Source organism: Homalodisca vitripennis, chromosome 8 (assembly GCF_021130785.1).
Source record: "Homalodisca vitripennis isolate AUS2020 chromosome 8, UT_GWSS_2.1, whole genome shotgun sequence".
Taxonomy (NCBI): Eukaryota; Metazoa; Arthropoda; class Insecta; order Hemiptera; family Cicadellidae; genus Homalodisca; species Homalodisca vitripennis.
Genome location: NC_060214.1, coordinates 68,016,642 through 68,031,469, shown reverse-complemented (window position 1 = coordinate 68,031,469; position 14,828 = coordinate 68,016,642). Strand labels below are relative to the sequence as shown.

The following is a 14,828-nucleotide window of genomic DNA, read 5'->3' as shown; positions in this document are numbered from 1 at the left end:
ATCAGAAGAGTTTGCATACTGTTCGAAGACGATCTTAAATAGAATTCAACAAGTTTTGTACTTCTTTACATTTACATGAAGTTGGTTTTTTTCCAGCCATTGCAACAAAGAACTACTCTGAATAAATATATCAGTTTCTAGTCGCTCTTCTGTTTCCATTGGAAATGCTGAAGGATGTGTCATCAGCAAAAAGACATAAGTTTACCCATATTTTACAGCTGTAGGGATATCATTCACAAATAAGAGAAAAAGTATAGGTCCGAGAACGGAACCCTGTGGCACAACCTGTCAAAGTAGACAACTTCCTTCGACTCGTATGTGGCCCAGGCAATCCGAACTGTCAATATATGGAACAGCCACCACTTGTTTTCGGTTGAGCACAAAAGATGAAACCCAATCATAAGCCCTGCCTCTAATACCGACCTGTCGGACTTTTTCAAGTAACAAATTGTGAGGTACTACATCGAACGCCTTACTTTGGTTCAAAAACAGAGCAAAGGTGTACCTGTGATCATCAAGCGAAGAAACAATCTCTAATACAAAATTAAATATTTGCATCTGTAGTAGAAACAACCCTTTCTAAAAAACCCAAATTGTTGGTGACTCAGACCACCTTGTTCAATTTCAAGGAAAGAGATTCAAGACGGATAAGAAAGAGCACTTTCCAAGACCTTAGAAAATGTGGAGATGGGAGAGTATAGATATTGGCCTGTAGTTTTCTGGGTCCTGATGATTTCCATTTTTAAACAAAGGCTTCACAATTGCTGTTTTGAGAGGTTGAGGAAAAACTCCAGTTTTGGAAGGATGCATTTGTTGTTAAATGAGCTAGAAGGCACAGCCAAAAGTTCGGCACAGGACTTTAGAATTTTTTGATGATATCCCATCTTTTCCTGAGGAGTTACTCGTGCGCGTAGTGATTTGATTACTTTCAAAACTTCAAATTCATCTGTTGGCGTCAAGTACAAAGAAGGACCTACATGCTCAGATGACCTCAGATGACCAGGAAAATATTAGCTGTCAGGACCTTCCCCACCAACATTATTTCTTGGCTACATTCTTGCGAGAATGGAACCTTCTTATGTTACACTAATGCACTGTTTAACAATTAATTTTTTGGTCAAAAATATTAAAAAATAGGCCTGATTGTTACTAGGCTCACTCTGAATGTACCTCCTATGTTACAATAGGCACTCCAGACAATTCAATAATAATAATAATAAGGTTCAATAACACATTAAGCTAAAATATTGCCCAACATTGCTAAATTTGACTAAAATAGTATTATTCTATATAAATAAACTGTTTTTGTTACTTGTGTTGACAAATTAATATATCATAGAGAAGTTATTGCATTTTGAAATTCATGAACAAACATTTGTTATTCAAATAATCCAAAATTATATTTTTATGGATTAAACTAGATATTGTGGGCCGTCTAAACCAAGTGATTTTGACTTATAACTGAGACAAATTAATGTACTGCAGCCAAAGTGTTAAAATAAAAAAATATTGTAAATACAGCATAAACTCTTTCTGTCAATAAATTTCATTGAGAACTATAATAAAAAAAATCATTGAAATATGTTCAAAAACAATTTAGTCAGTAATAAGCAAAAAAAAGTCACAAACCAAAATAGAAAAAAAGCAACTAATGGCTACACTTTTTATTCTAATCTAAACATCATTATTTTGAAAGTAAAGTGCTGAAAGTTATCTTTGTAATACATTTCTCTCTAATAAAAGTAACTAGCTTTTAATATTAAATATTTAAATAGAACAAACCGTTATATGGATGTTTGAATACTTAGAGGAAACCATGGACATCCATATCAATGTACATTACGATACAAAAGGTTAATACATACTTGTGTGGAGGAAATAATTTAACTGAGCATCACTACGTCTAAAGTTGTATTTCTGATACCAAATTTCAATGAGGAATTAACCCATAAAGTGGACAGGGCTGTCCTTTAGTTAACATATTACATTATTTATACCTCAATTTATCTCATTCTGGGCCAGGTTTTGACAAGACTGGGTACCTAACTAAATAGTGACTCATTAATGATGAGAAAACTGACCCACAATGCTTTAGATGACCAATATTGAGTATTACAGTCTGACTGTTATTACTGCCAATAATAGTTTAACTATCAGGACTGAGGTTGACAGTCTGACTGTTATTACTGCCAATAATAGTCTATCAGGACTAAGGTTGACAGTCAGACTGTCAGTACCGTACTGAGAATAACAGTCTAACTATCAGGACTGAGGTTGACAGTCTGAATGTTAGTACAAACAATGCCAGTCTTAACTACCAGGAATGAAGTTAACAGTCTCACTCTTAGTACTGGACAATGACAGTTTAACTTACAATCCACTTCAATCATACAAATCCTTAACATCCACACAAAACAACTTAGTGCAATCACAGTCTTTATAAATTACGAGTGCACTCGGGGTTATTAAAGTGGTTCATTAACGATGAAGACTATTAAAGCGATTTAAGAAAGGTATATTTCATGTGTAGCTATCATCTCAAAATATGAAACTGAAGATGCATAAATTTGGAAGGTTCTTTGTACAACAGTAGTATGACTGCTTTTTTAGAATTAATGTGTTAATAAAATCGTAGTACGTGGTACTCATCTAGTAATATTAAATTCAAACAGTTTTAAGCATTGAATTGGTTTCTGTTCCATATTTGGCACCTCTGTTATGCAGTGATGGTTAATAATTTCTCTTATCACTCTGGACACTGTAAGTTATATGCTTGAATTTTTTTATCTAAAATCAATTATAACCCACTTTTATTTCTAGAGAGAATTAGTTTATCTCTATACACAATAAAGAATAAATACAATTTAAGCCTACTATAATTTTTTGTTATATTGTTAAAATTACAAAATTTAGCACACACAAATGATGTAAGTACAGTAATAAAAACATTTTTAGATATTTATTCAATTAAAAAATCTAATAAAGAATTATTACAGTACATGGACTTAAGAGAACAGATTTGTCATGCATGCCAACTTGATTGTTATTGTAAACTTGTTCTGAAATTAAAATGCCCATATATAAATAAGACAAAAAATAATTTACAAAAAAGAAATATAAGTTAACGAAGGTAAAAGAATTAAGCCAACGCAGAATAAATATTTAATTTTATAGTAAAAACCTTTTTCAAAATTATTAATATTTTCTATTTTTGCATTCCCCTGGTGAAAAATGTAATCTTTCCTAAGTTAATCACTTAGGCCTACTTAAGTTCATATACTGATTAGCAAAATTTAAATGGTTTATGCAGGAACATTAATCATGGCATACTACGTGTATTGATCTATAACAGAGTAACATTATGATTTAAATAACAATATTACTTCATTTGGAAAGCCCTTTAAGTTCAAAATAGGCCTAATCAGATAATTGCAGTTATAGAAATTACGAACTGGCACTGAAAATCTTTATAGGTTGAATTTTGATATTAGACTGAGAGGTTTTAAAAAATATAATTATTATACGGTGTTAGCTATGACTGAGTGAGAGCTGTTTTGAAAGTGATGTGTATGATATTTTGTGATTTCTATTGGTGTAGAGGAAGATGAAAGATCATTGGGGAATAGTCTATGAGTTGCTCCATTAAATTGAATGGTTGTTTTTTTCTTTACCTACGTAATCTAAAGCAACTTTAATGCAAAAAAAAGCAGAAAATGTAGGCAATGAGAACAAGTCTGCCAACTGCATTTAAAATTAGCATCTTTCACCACTATGTGCTCTGTTTTTCTCTCAATTTTGCCCAAGTTTCTTACACTTTACTGAAGTTTGTGCCACATTTTTCCTCTTTAATTTCGGTAACATCTGCCATTGTGCATCTTGTTATTGATTAATTCCTGATTGGTTACATTTTGCTGTACAATTAATTTATAGATAAGGACATAGTTTTCCCTGTTTGGTTATGATCACATTGCAGTTTGTATGGGTTTGTGTATTTGAATATTCCAAAATGGGGATATTCCAACCTATTACAATTGATTATGGTTAGGTAAACATGTAGGCTCATATTCTTTAATTTCTAGGCCATTTGTGATCAAACTCTTTAGAATTTAGATCTGTTGTTGCTTATAAGAGGGGAGTATCTCGAGGGATTTATTTTTCACTTGTCACTACCGCAGCCGTGCTGTTAACTAAAGGCTTTTGAATCAGCCTATTCAACTACTACTCCAGTTCCTTATTCAAAGTTTTTTTTTTAATTTTAAGGATTTTTCACACATTGTTTTCTGTCATTTTTGTATCACTTTATAATAAGCATTTTCCATTTGAAAAATCAACAAATAATGTAAAGTAAATATAGTAAATGTTTACCTTCATTCTGATTAATCTAACATTTCATTTTTAGTAGGCCATAAAGTATTAGTATTCCAGTTTGAATACTTATTATTTTAATTATGTTATTTTTACTTTAAAACTTTGAATGTTAATCAGACCTTGGATTAGCTATTGAAATTTCAAAAAGCAAACAAATACGAATTTCGTTTTTATTTTTAAGTTTTTTTTTAAATAATACCAATCAAAATATGAAACTACCTGATTAGAGCTAGGCCTCATTAAACCTAGGACTTTTGTCAAAGTTTAGGGCTTACCTGATTGTCAGTGTTATCCAATTGTTCCTTTAAACCCTCAAAATCATTATTCCAAACACAAAAGTGTAGAGGGTATTGCCTCTTAATTTCCTCAGTAGTTAACATTGTCACTCCAGGAGACTGAGCCATTGTAAATGGATACAATAAATTAAGTTAACTTAGGTTATCAGAATTGTAAAAAATAGCATAACGTACAATTAAAAAAGCACCGAAACCTCCCCCTGAATTTAATATACTAGCTTCAGTTTTACAGAAAACGACATAACAACGAATTTATAGAAATAATATACACACTTATATTAAATTTATTGACACTCTATACGTCATAAACAACTCAGTAATTTTCTAACAACGCCCATTGTGAAGACGTCACTGTCGACATTCTGTCTGCTAGTAGCCCCACCAATGGCCACAACCACTCATGGCAGATTAGAGTGTACAATAGATTTCGGTAAACAGGGAGCCAACACTCTTCAACAATTGAATTATAACATGATTAGAAATGTATTACGCTATAACACGTAATTGTTACACATTAAATTTAAAAGTACTACTCGGAGTTAATTTGTAAAGATTTCATTTCGTGTGTGTATTATCTTTACAAATGTACTTGTGTATAGCAACATCAAAGGAGGAATCGGTACTAGCAAAATTACAACTTGGAACTTGAAAGGTCAAATACTCCTAAAAAGGAAGTGTAACTTATGGTTTTTATAAAAGATTAAATGAAAGCTATGTGAAAATATCAATTTCAAATTCGTACATTAATACTTGAGCAGCTTTTTTATTACTTTACCAATGGTTTCATCTTTTAAACGATGTTTAATTACGAAAAGACAATTCAATACAATAGAGGAGTATAAAACTCAGCATTTAAAACTAATGTAACCATGCCTGTACAAAACATACAACTATACTTCCTATTTCCTAATAACCAATAATTAATTAGATACAAGAATGGCCGCAAATGAGTTATATGAAATCACGCAATAACACAGAACCAATCAGACAGTCTTGAATCAGTAGTCCGTTAAGTTTGAAAAGAAAAACACCGTTATAAGTATTTCTTATCATTTGGAGTTGTAACCGAACACGGTTCTTAACAGAGTCAACGTGACTTTATATATGTTCATCCCCTCCAAATACAAAGTGAGTTTGAATCTTGTTAATAATGCCTGAAATATCCTTGCTGATATGGCTGACACACAGTAGTGTTCTAACTTAAGTAATGTGCAAATTAAATTTAATTAATTGCGTTTTAATGGGGCTTTAACTTGTCTCAAAACAAAAATAAAAATTCAGTCTTAAACTATATATCGTTCATCACAAAAAATGCAATTTAATTCAAAATTTTTATAATTGTGTGTGTATGCTTTGAAATCACTAATCTAAATTAAGAGAACATAACCGAATGAATTTCTTCCACTGGTTCTAAAGTGTTGTCTACTTGCGCCTTAGTTGTAAGTGTTGTTTAGTACTCTTCTAAAACAATGGATATTTCGTGATAGATTTAAGTTAAGCTATGTTGTCCCTATAAACAAACTGATGATGTTAGTGTACACAACTACAGACCAAGTGTCATACAGCCTCAACTTATAACTGTTGTGTTCACGAGCAAAACTTGTAATTCGGCACTTGGAAATATTCATTTCCATTCTATTTAAAAAAAAAAAAAAAACCAATCAACGATATTATTATGATAGAACTATAGAATGGTTTGATCAACTTACGGCTGCACTTTAGTAACGCCTTGGTATCATTAGCAAACCCTGAATATTGTGTACCAATGTCATTAATGAACAAAACAAGAAAAAGGCATTGATTGAGATATGTAAGATATTGCAGGAAGCGGAGAAGAGAAATCTTTACTTCATTTTACGACAAATGAATGGTTTATGTGTGTGTTTTTTTTTTTTTTTTACTAACAGTCGTTTAAGGCGTGAGTGGTAATTAATAGCTATTGGAATCAGGATTTGATGAAAGTTTTACTTTATATTAAAATGTTATGTTTTGCTAGCTATAAAAGCGACTTGAGGGGAAAAACTATTCTCTACTCCATCTGTAACCAATTCCACTGCAGTTATTTGTTTCTTCACCTACTTATAACCTGTATTGTCCGCTAATTTTGTTCCATTTACTCACAACGATTTTTTTTTTATTCACATTACTGTTTTTTGTTTTGAACATCTTTTTGGTGGTCCGTTTGTTTTAAAATTTTTAATGTTTGGTTTTATCAAGGGACAGCTGATTTTTGTATGCGTGTTGAAGTAGAAAATGTTTATGTCAATTTGGCAATCATCATCTGTGTGTTGCTGTCAACTGTCAGTAGAAGTAGTATTCATTCTGTCATAACATCGGGTTGGTTTTTATTCGTAATGGAATTTCTTATTTAGCGTGATTATTAGTTCTAAAAAATAGCAAACTGCAATGGAGGGTGTATTGTGGAAATGGACGAACTACTGGAATGGTAGGTTTTTAAAGTATAGTTTATTTTCTCCATCTCTAATTTCTTATATTACTTTTTCCGAAAACAAAATTAAAATTATAGCTTTACTTTACCGCAAGTAGTTATACCTCTTTCAAAATATAAATCATAAATTAATTATATGTGAACAATCTAAGATTGATTGTTATAACAATTTAACACTTGCATAGTGTTTTATCAAGCTTCTTTGAACCTTATTTTATATTTGAATTTTAGGCATATGTGTTTGACCAAGGTAATGTAACAATAAGTCTAAATTTATATCCTAGGTTAATTTTGATACAATTAGGTGGTTAGGAGACATCATTTGGATGTGAAAATTTAAGGCTGATGCTACAATTAGCTTGTATCTGAATTGTTTTAGAGCTTGTATATTAAACTCTCTTAAGTTTTTCATGTTCAATAAAAGCAACTAATTCCCCTGGTGGTTTATTAACATCAACTGAATCTTTTGCTTGACACATGTGTTTAGGTTGCAGTCTACAGAAGGTGCAAAAAACAACAACATGTACCCTACAGAGTAAACATTTTACACCCAAAAGGTGTACTCCAAGGGATGTATTAGAGGTTTCAGGAAACATTCTTGTAATTAATATGAAGGGTTATACGAATTTAATTGTCCACCATAATAGAAAAAGTGTATTGCAATAAAAGCTTTAAAGAATTCAAGGTTGGCTTTTACTAAATCTTTTAATATTAAGATACATAAAACTGTTTTCTTACGTCATTTAGAAGTATTAACCAAACGTATAAAAAAACATCGACTAGCAAAGGGAGATAATTTTACATCTAACTGATTGCATAACTTAGTACCTAACTTAACATACAATGGCTGCTCACACCAATCCGGTGTGTACGCCAGTAACAAAATTTCTTTTTAAATAAGAACACACGTACGTCCCATTTTGAAATTTTGTATATATATATATAGTCAATTTATAGTGTAAATTTTTTTTTTTTATTGAAGGGGACGTATTTTGATGATTTAACAAAATTTAAAATATACAAAAAATATTCATGTGATATATCAAATTAAAGAGCATTTCAAATGGAAGAGAATGCCACAAATTTGAGCTCTTTAGATTTATTAGTATGTTCAACTTTTCAAAGAATTCAGTAAGAAAAGCTATCTTTGACAGAAATTTCTTATCAATAAATTTGTTGGCAATGACATGGTTTTTATCCTTCTGGTAAGCATATATTTTATGTCTCAGCTCAAACACCCTAAAAGGGGGTTACCAAGAGACAACCAACAAGAACTACTGTACAACAAAACATGAGAGGTGAGATCCCCATGTCCTTGTACATTTTTCGAAAAACCTTACTTTTTAGGAGTATTTTTAATGTAGTTGATTACACTGATAACAATTTTAAGTATATTGTGCAATATATTATAGTTGAGATGTTCAGTGGCTAATGCTTCTTTATGGACTATGCAATGGATCTAAATTACAATAGTCCCTTGCGCACTCGGAACAGAACTTGAAGCCTCTTTTTATTGACCCGCCATTTAACTGCCACTATTAGTAGGTTACATATTGCAAAAAATGTTGTCCAGTCAATGTCACGCTTATTGGTTTGTCTGGGTGGATAGATTTGTAGCGTCAAGGCAACACATTCCAAGAGATAGTGGTGAATGCTTTTGCGAGTCTCTCAACAGAACGGTATGCATGCGATAATGTAGCCATATCTTTTTTTATGCATAATTTGTTTCATTAAAGTCGTTTATAGAGCTGCAGGTCTATTAACTGTAATTAAACAATGTGATATGTAATTATAAATCTAGTCTAGCATGAAGGCAATAATAAATATTTAGTTTATTTTCTACACGATATGATATTTCCTTAATCACTGTCTGTCAAATACGGCGCCCCTGGCAGGATTTCGAGGTGCTGTGGCGCACACTTTGAGAAGCACTGCCTACAACGACTTTTTCCAAATTAATTCTTCACTGACATGACTAAAAAAGAGCCGCTGATGAGTTAATCCGTCATGCAACAATGACCCGTTTCATTTGTATCTGTAATGGTTGACGATTTGACTTGTGGAAAAACAGAAAAATAAATAACAGCAAGTAGTTTACTGTTTTGACACTAGATGTTGTGAGCATCCCTGATTGGCTTATATTGAGTTGTGAATTTTGCTTGAAGTAAACATGCATCGAGAATTACCCACGTTACCAGTGCAGTGATTATGATGTAGGTTTTTGCATGGCTTCTTTCTTCAAGGTTTCCCATACTCTAAATACTACTAAAAACTGGCATTCACAAACAAGTATGAGTAAATATGTGTGAAAAAAGTGTTCTAACCTCGATTGTTGTATTTGTAGAAGACCTATTTACCAATAAAATTAAAATATGTAATTAAAAAAAGCACTTCTTTGTTCATTTTCATAGGGGATTAAGGTAGTTGCACAGTAATTTATAAGCAACACTAAAATATAGAACAACTTTTATTGTTGTATCCCTTCCTTTAAAGTAGAATTAAGAACTTTTATCCTTTTTCATAATTTTAATTTTTATATCTGTTGTTAATGTTCAGGATGGCAAACAAGATGGTTTATCCTAGAAAATGGAATTTTGTCCTACTACATGTCTCAAGAAGAAGTAAATCAAGGTTGCAAAGGCTCCATGAAAGTATCTGCTTTAGAAATAATGGGTAAGTAATGTTGGAACATACTTTTAAAATTAGAAAATAAGTAATCCAAAGTAATTAAAAGGTACTAACTTATACATGGTATTGCAGACTGTTTCTTTCTGATTCCAGTTCTTTATCATGATTTCCCATGGCAAACAAAGTTTTAAAGGAATTTCTACTTTTATTTATTGATTTACTTATAATAGTCCTTATCACAATGTAATAATTAATTTTATAAATCAGTAAAGGATTGATTAAACATATTCTTTTATATGTTGATTTACAATATTAAATGTTAAGAAATGTCTTTAGCAGTACGAATTCATTCTCATCACCTTATTGAGGACCGCATGATAATACAAAATTTAAAACCATTCAAGCACAATGAAAAAATTTTGGTAAATTTATCTGTGTTGTTATAAAGGATGTATTTATGTGGGATTTGTCTGAAAGCTATCTGATATTCTTTTACTGGTCGATTATTACACAGCTGACCGCTTCAGATCAGTTTATGAAGGTGGATGAGGGATCTTTCCTATACTACCACAAGGAGTTCGCTACACTCTGCCCAGTCAGTGAGTCAGCAGTGTCTTTTTTTTCTTTTTTTTTTTTTTTTTCCTTCTGATGGAAGAAGGACACTTTGTCCCCGCACTTAGTCCTAAAAGGACCTTTGCGCCTCCCTTACTTTAATTTGTGCCCTCAACAAACCAAGGCTTTTGCAAAAACCAATCAGATTTAAGGGCTCCTGTTCTCTGATGTCCTTGGGGCTGAGGAGATATGCTCCCAAGTATCTTTTCCTAGTCTCTACGATGGCAGGACAATTCCAACCAAATGTGCTCTGCTGACTCCTCCTCTTCTCCACAGAGTCTACATTCGCTGCTCCGACTAAGGCCTACCTTCAAAAGGTGCTTCCTCAGAGGGGCCATGTCCTGTCAACATTCTCAATATCAGTCTTATATCCTCCTTATTCTGGTCTAGGAGAGCTATCCACCCTTTTGCATAAGGAGAAGATAAACATTTTAAGATATTCTTAAAACCCGAAGGCTCCTGCTCCAATTCTTTGGTTCATCTGTGTCCTCTTTTTTTCCCCAATCTTTTTAACGCAGAGCTTTAATGTTGGCAGAAGGCTATCGCCACAACCTGGCTCAGGCCCCACCAATCTATGGATTCTGCTCCCCCTTTTTTTGGCGAGGTATGTCCGCTTTTTTTTCATTCCCCATGAACAATTCCCTTCATGGACCTCGGCACCCCAACTCGAGTGTTACTCTGGTTTATTTGTTTGCTTAGCTCCTGCTAGAGTCATTTCTGCATTCCCAGAACCGCGTCTCCGACATCAATCGACACAGGTATCGCCAGTGCACTTTCAGTGCAGCCTGACTAATCAGAGAGTATTAAGGTATGATAAACCTTTTTGTCCCTCAACTGTGTGAGTCATTCTGGAACAACGAATCTATTGGCCATGAACCTCCCGCCTGAAAAACTGAAGGCATGTCTTCCTAGGGTGCAACAGGTCCTATGTCAACTCCAGGTCCTATGTATGTCCATATCCCTACCCTAGAGTCTATAGGAGTGTAACCATCCAGTGCAAAAGATCTTCAGGACGCTCCTTTTTTTAAGGGTAGGCCGTCCCCATTTTAATCCATTTCCTCCCTACCTTCTATCCGATAGAGACCGTTATATGGTTTTTCCAAAGGAGTATTTGCTTAACCATAAGTATCAGATATCTTTTGGTTTAGCAGATTTCAGCCTCAGGAAAATTATTCCAATATCTTCATGTGGGCCCTTCTAGGGAGGTAGCATTTATTACCTTTTGTTTCCTAGATAGCTTCATTGCCGCTCAATACGCGGCTGTTCTCATCACTAGTCCTGGCCAAGAGGAGTGGTAACCCCAGAACCGCTATCGCCTATTGCAAGTGTTGGGCAGTGGAAGCTTCATTTGCTCCCGTGATGCTTAAAGCAAGCTAAACCTTTGGAAGACTCTGGTAGCCTTTTTGGCAGCTTTGTTGTTTGATTCGTCCTTTCGGCCACTCGAACACTAGAACAAAGCAGCATAATATTGTGACCATTGGTCATTTTACTATGGTTTCGTACGGATCCAATATATATCATTTTGGTTTTTAAAAGACCCCATTTAAATCCAAAGAAGGCTCTTACATGTGCCCCGAGGGCCATTAATTGCTTTAGGATGTCTTGTATTTCTAATATGGGAGTTCCCCAGTGAGCTTCTGGGGGGGGGGTGGGGGGGGGGGGGGGTGGGGGGGGGGGGGGGTGGGGGGGGGGGGGGGTGGGGGGGGGGGGGGGTGGGGGGGGGGGGGGGTGGGGGGGGGGGTTTGCGATAAGAATCAATATCCTGTTTTATACTGACGAAATATTGTTTTACGCTATTCTAGTAATCAGTAGAAGCTAAAATGTCAACTGTCTGTGGATGGGGAGGGGTTTGCGATAAGACAATTCCTGTTTTATATCGACGAAATATTGTTTCTACGCTAATCTATTAATCAGTTGAAGCTAAATGTCAAATAACGATTCATGTCTGGGTGTGGTCTGTATAATCTCAAAGTACCAATGAATCTAATAAAAGGGGCATAGTAAAAATGCCCTAACATCGAAAGTAATGAGAGAATTACAAACGTAAACAACGCATAGCAACACGAACGTAACCTCAATCTCGACAAAACAATTCAACAGCTGCGAAGCTCAAATACGACCAAACAAACAGTCCATAAAGGAATTAACTACTTTGTGGTTGCAAAGCAACTAATCGACTATCGATTAGTCAAAATTTCGCGGCAATAAGATGAACTATAAGAAAATTACAGGCGAAAAACGTGACGTACCTATATTACGGCCGTTGGCGATTTTCAGTTGAGTAGCCGACGGCCGTAATACCGGTACGCTTTGGCATCCAAAGGGTTAAACAACAATTTTAATAATTAAAAATCCCTACTAGATTTCGATATACAGTCAGCAAGAAGATAAAAATCAACAGAAAGAAAAAAATGGATTTTTATTAAATGTAGTGCAAGACAATAGAAATTACCTTAGTACTTGAGAGTGATTTTTGTGAAAAAGTTAAGAGTACAATATCGATTTTGAATGAACAAATATGGTCAGTTTCTGGATGGAAAACAATCCATAATATTCCGTAATGTGTGGTGAAAATTTAGTTTTAAAACAATTTTGTCAAGGAATATGAATTACTTAAAATGTTTGATACAGGAAAATGGCAACATGTCATTATGGTACTATCACACAATGTGAAGAATAGAGGCATATTTTCACTTGGGTCAAAGAACTTACGTGTATTTAATAATGATATCTAATTATAAGAACCTACTTCTTAAAAAGAAACTTATCGGGCACAAAATGTATCACTATTTATTATTAATCCTTCACATACTACATAATAGTATTTAATCATCCATGTTCAAGATAATCAAATTAACAAGAAATAAACTAAAGTATTTTTTGTAAAAGTAAAAAATAAATTCAATAAATATAAAAGTTTAAATCAAACTTGTATTTTGAATAATAAAAAATAGATTAATTATAGTGTATAAATCGGAATCTCTTTACTTGGGACTTCATGAAGAAGTGTAATTTAAATAAAATTCTACAAAAAATATAGCATTCATGTATCTTGCTTTACAAACTAGTTTACAAGATGTTTTTAAGTATGTAAATGAACAAAATTGTGGCATTGTCTGCTTATATAATAGTATCTATCTTGTCACTTGTATATATTGAGAGGTTCTTTGTAAATAATACAAACATAAAGGGACCCAAAACTGACCCTTGTGGTACTCCTCTACTCACTAACAGTGGTTTATACAATACGTAGATTCTTTCCTGTTCCCGATATTTGCACTTCCATAATTTGAAATGCAATCCTTGCAGATAAGGTGTTACCCATTTTTTATGTGTGTACATATCCAAGGGCTGGTAAATTATTCAGTAAATCGTGTTCCAAACTGTCAATGACTTTGTTTACAGTCCAGGAACACAACCGAGCTATGCTTTCATTTTTCTAGCTAATGCATTGTAAATTTTATCAAACTTCTAATGGCAGTGATAGTTCACCTTTCCTTCAGAAAGCCGTGTTGGCTTTTTGTTATTAAGCTGTGATTTTTCAGGTGAAATAACATTCTTTTTGGGCAATCTTTTTTTATCATTTTTAAAAAAGGTGGATATAAGTGATACTGGCTGGTAGTTTTTTTAATCCTGGTCATTGAACCTTTTAGTGATCAGTAAAGATCTTATAAATGAGAGAAAATATATATAACTACAAGTCTTTACATTGACCAGTGTTTGAGATAACTGTTTAGCTGTCAAGGACGGTTTTAGTTTCAGTGATCCAATAATTTCTATCACTTCATTCTCATCAGTTGGTGTTAGACTAAGTTAGTGATTAAACTGGACAAGTATATACTGTTTATAATAGACATTTACTAGTTTTGAAACTAGTTTTTATTTTCCTTCAGAGTCAAATCAGGTATAGTCGAGGAGTAGTTGTTTAGGTAGTCAGTGATGAGGGTTGGGTTTTCTCCAATTTTCCTATCTATTTCCAAGTGTGGTGGGGGAGTGGTTTTTCTGCTTCTTTGCATCAAAGTCAAAATATACTTTATTCAATAAGTAATACATAACAATGTATTTGAATGGAGCCAAGGAAAATAATAATAGCTGTGTTAAATTATATAATAGAAAAGGACCAAAAATATGTGTGAATACAAAACAGAAACCTTTGAAATAACTTTGATAGATTCTAACAATTTGCATTTTGCACAATTTCTTATTGTATGTTCTTAGCATAGGGTACCTAGGGAAGTTCTGAAAACGAGTATAGCCCTTTCTCAGTTAAATATTGCTTTGGTTTGTACTTAATTATTGTAATTTTGCTCCCTCTTAATTTGGTAGCTGTTCAAAGAAATTTTTACCCATGTAACTAGTTTTATTTTTGTAAAACTACAAATAATATCTATCCAAAAACCACTTTGATTCCGAGTGTTTAGCAGTGGTTTGTTTTAGATAGAACTTCATTGTGATGTCCTTTGACATACTTAATT

General features: G+C 33.3%; 1 protein-coding gene across 1 annotated transcript; it reads left to right on the top strand.

The window, feature by feature from the left end:
* Window positions 1-6,895: 6,895 nt before the first annotated feature.
* LOC124367677 (pleckstrin homology domain-containing family A member 3-like) lies at window positions 6,896-9,816 on the top strand. The gene is made up of 2 exons (XM_046824693.1): window positions 6,896-7,110; window positions 9,670-9,816. The coding sequence occupies exons 1-2, from the start codon at window positions 7,071-7,073 to the stop codon at window positions 9,792-9,794; spliced, it is 165 nt and encodes a 54-aa protein (XP_046680649.1). The 5' UTR covers window positions 6,896-7,070; the 3' UTR covers window positions 9,795-9,816.
* The last annotated feature ends 5,012 nt before the right edge of the window (window positions 9,817-14,828 follow it).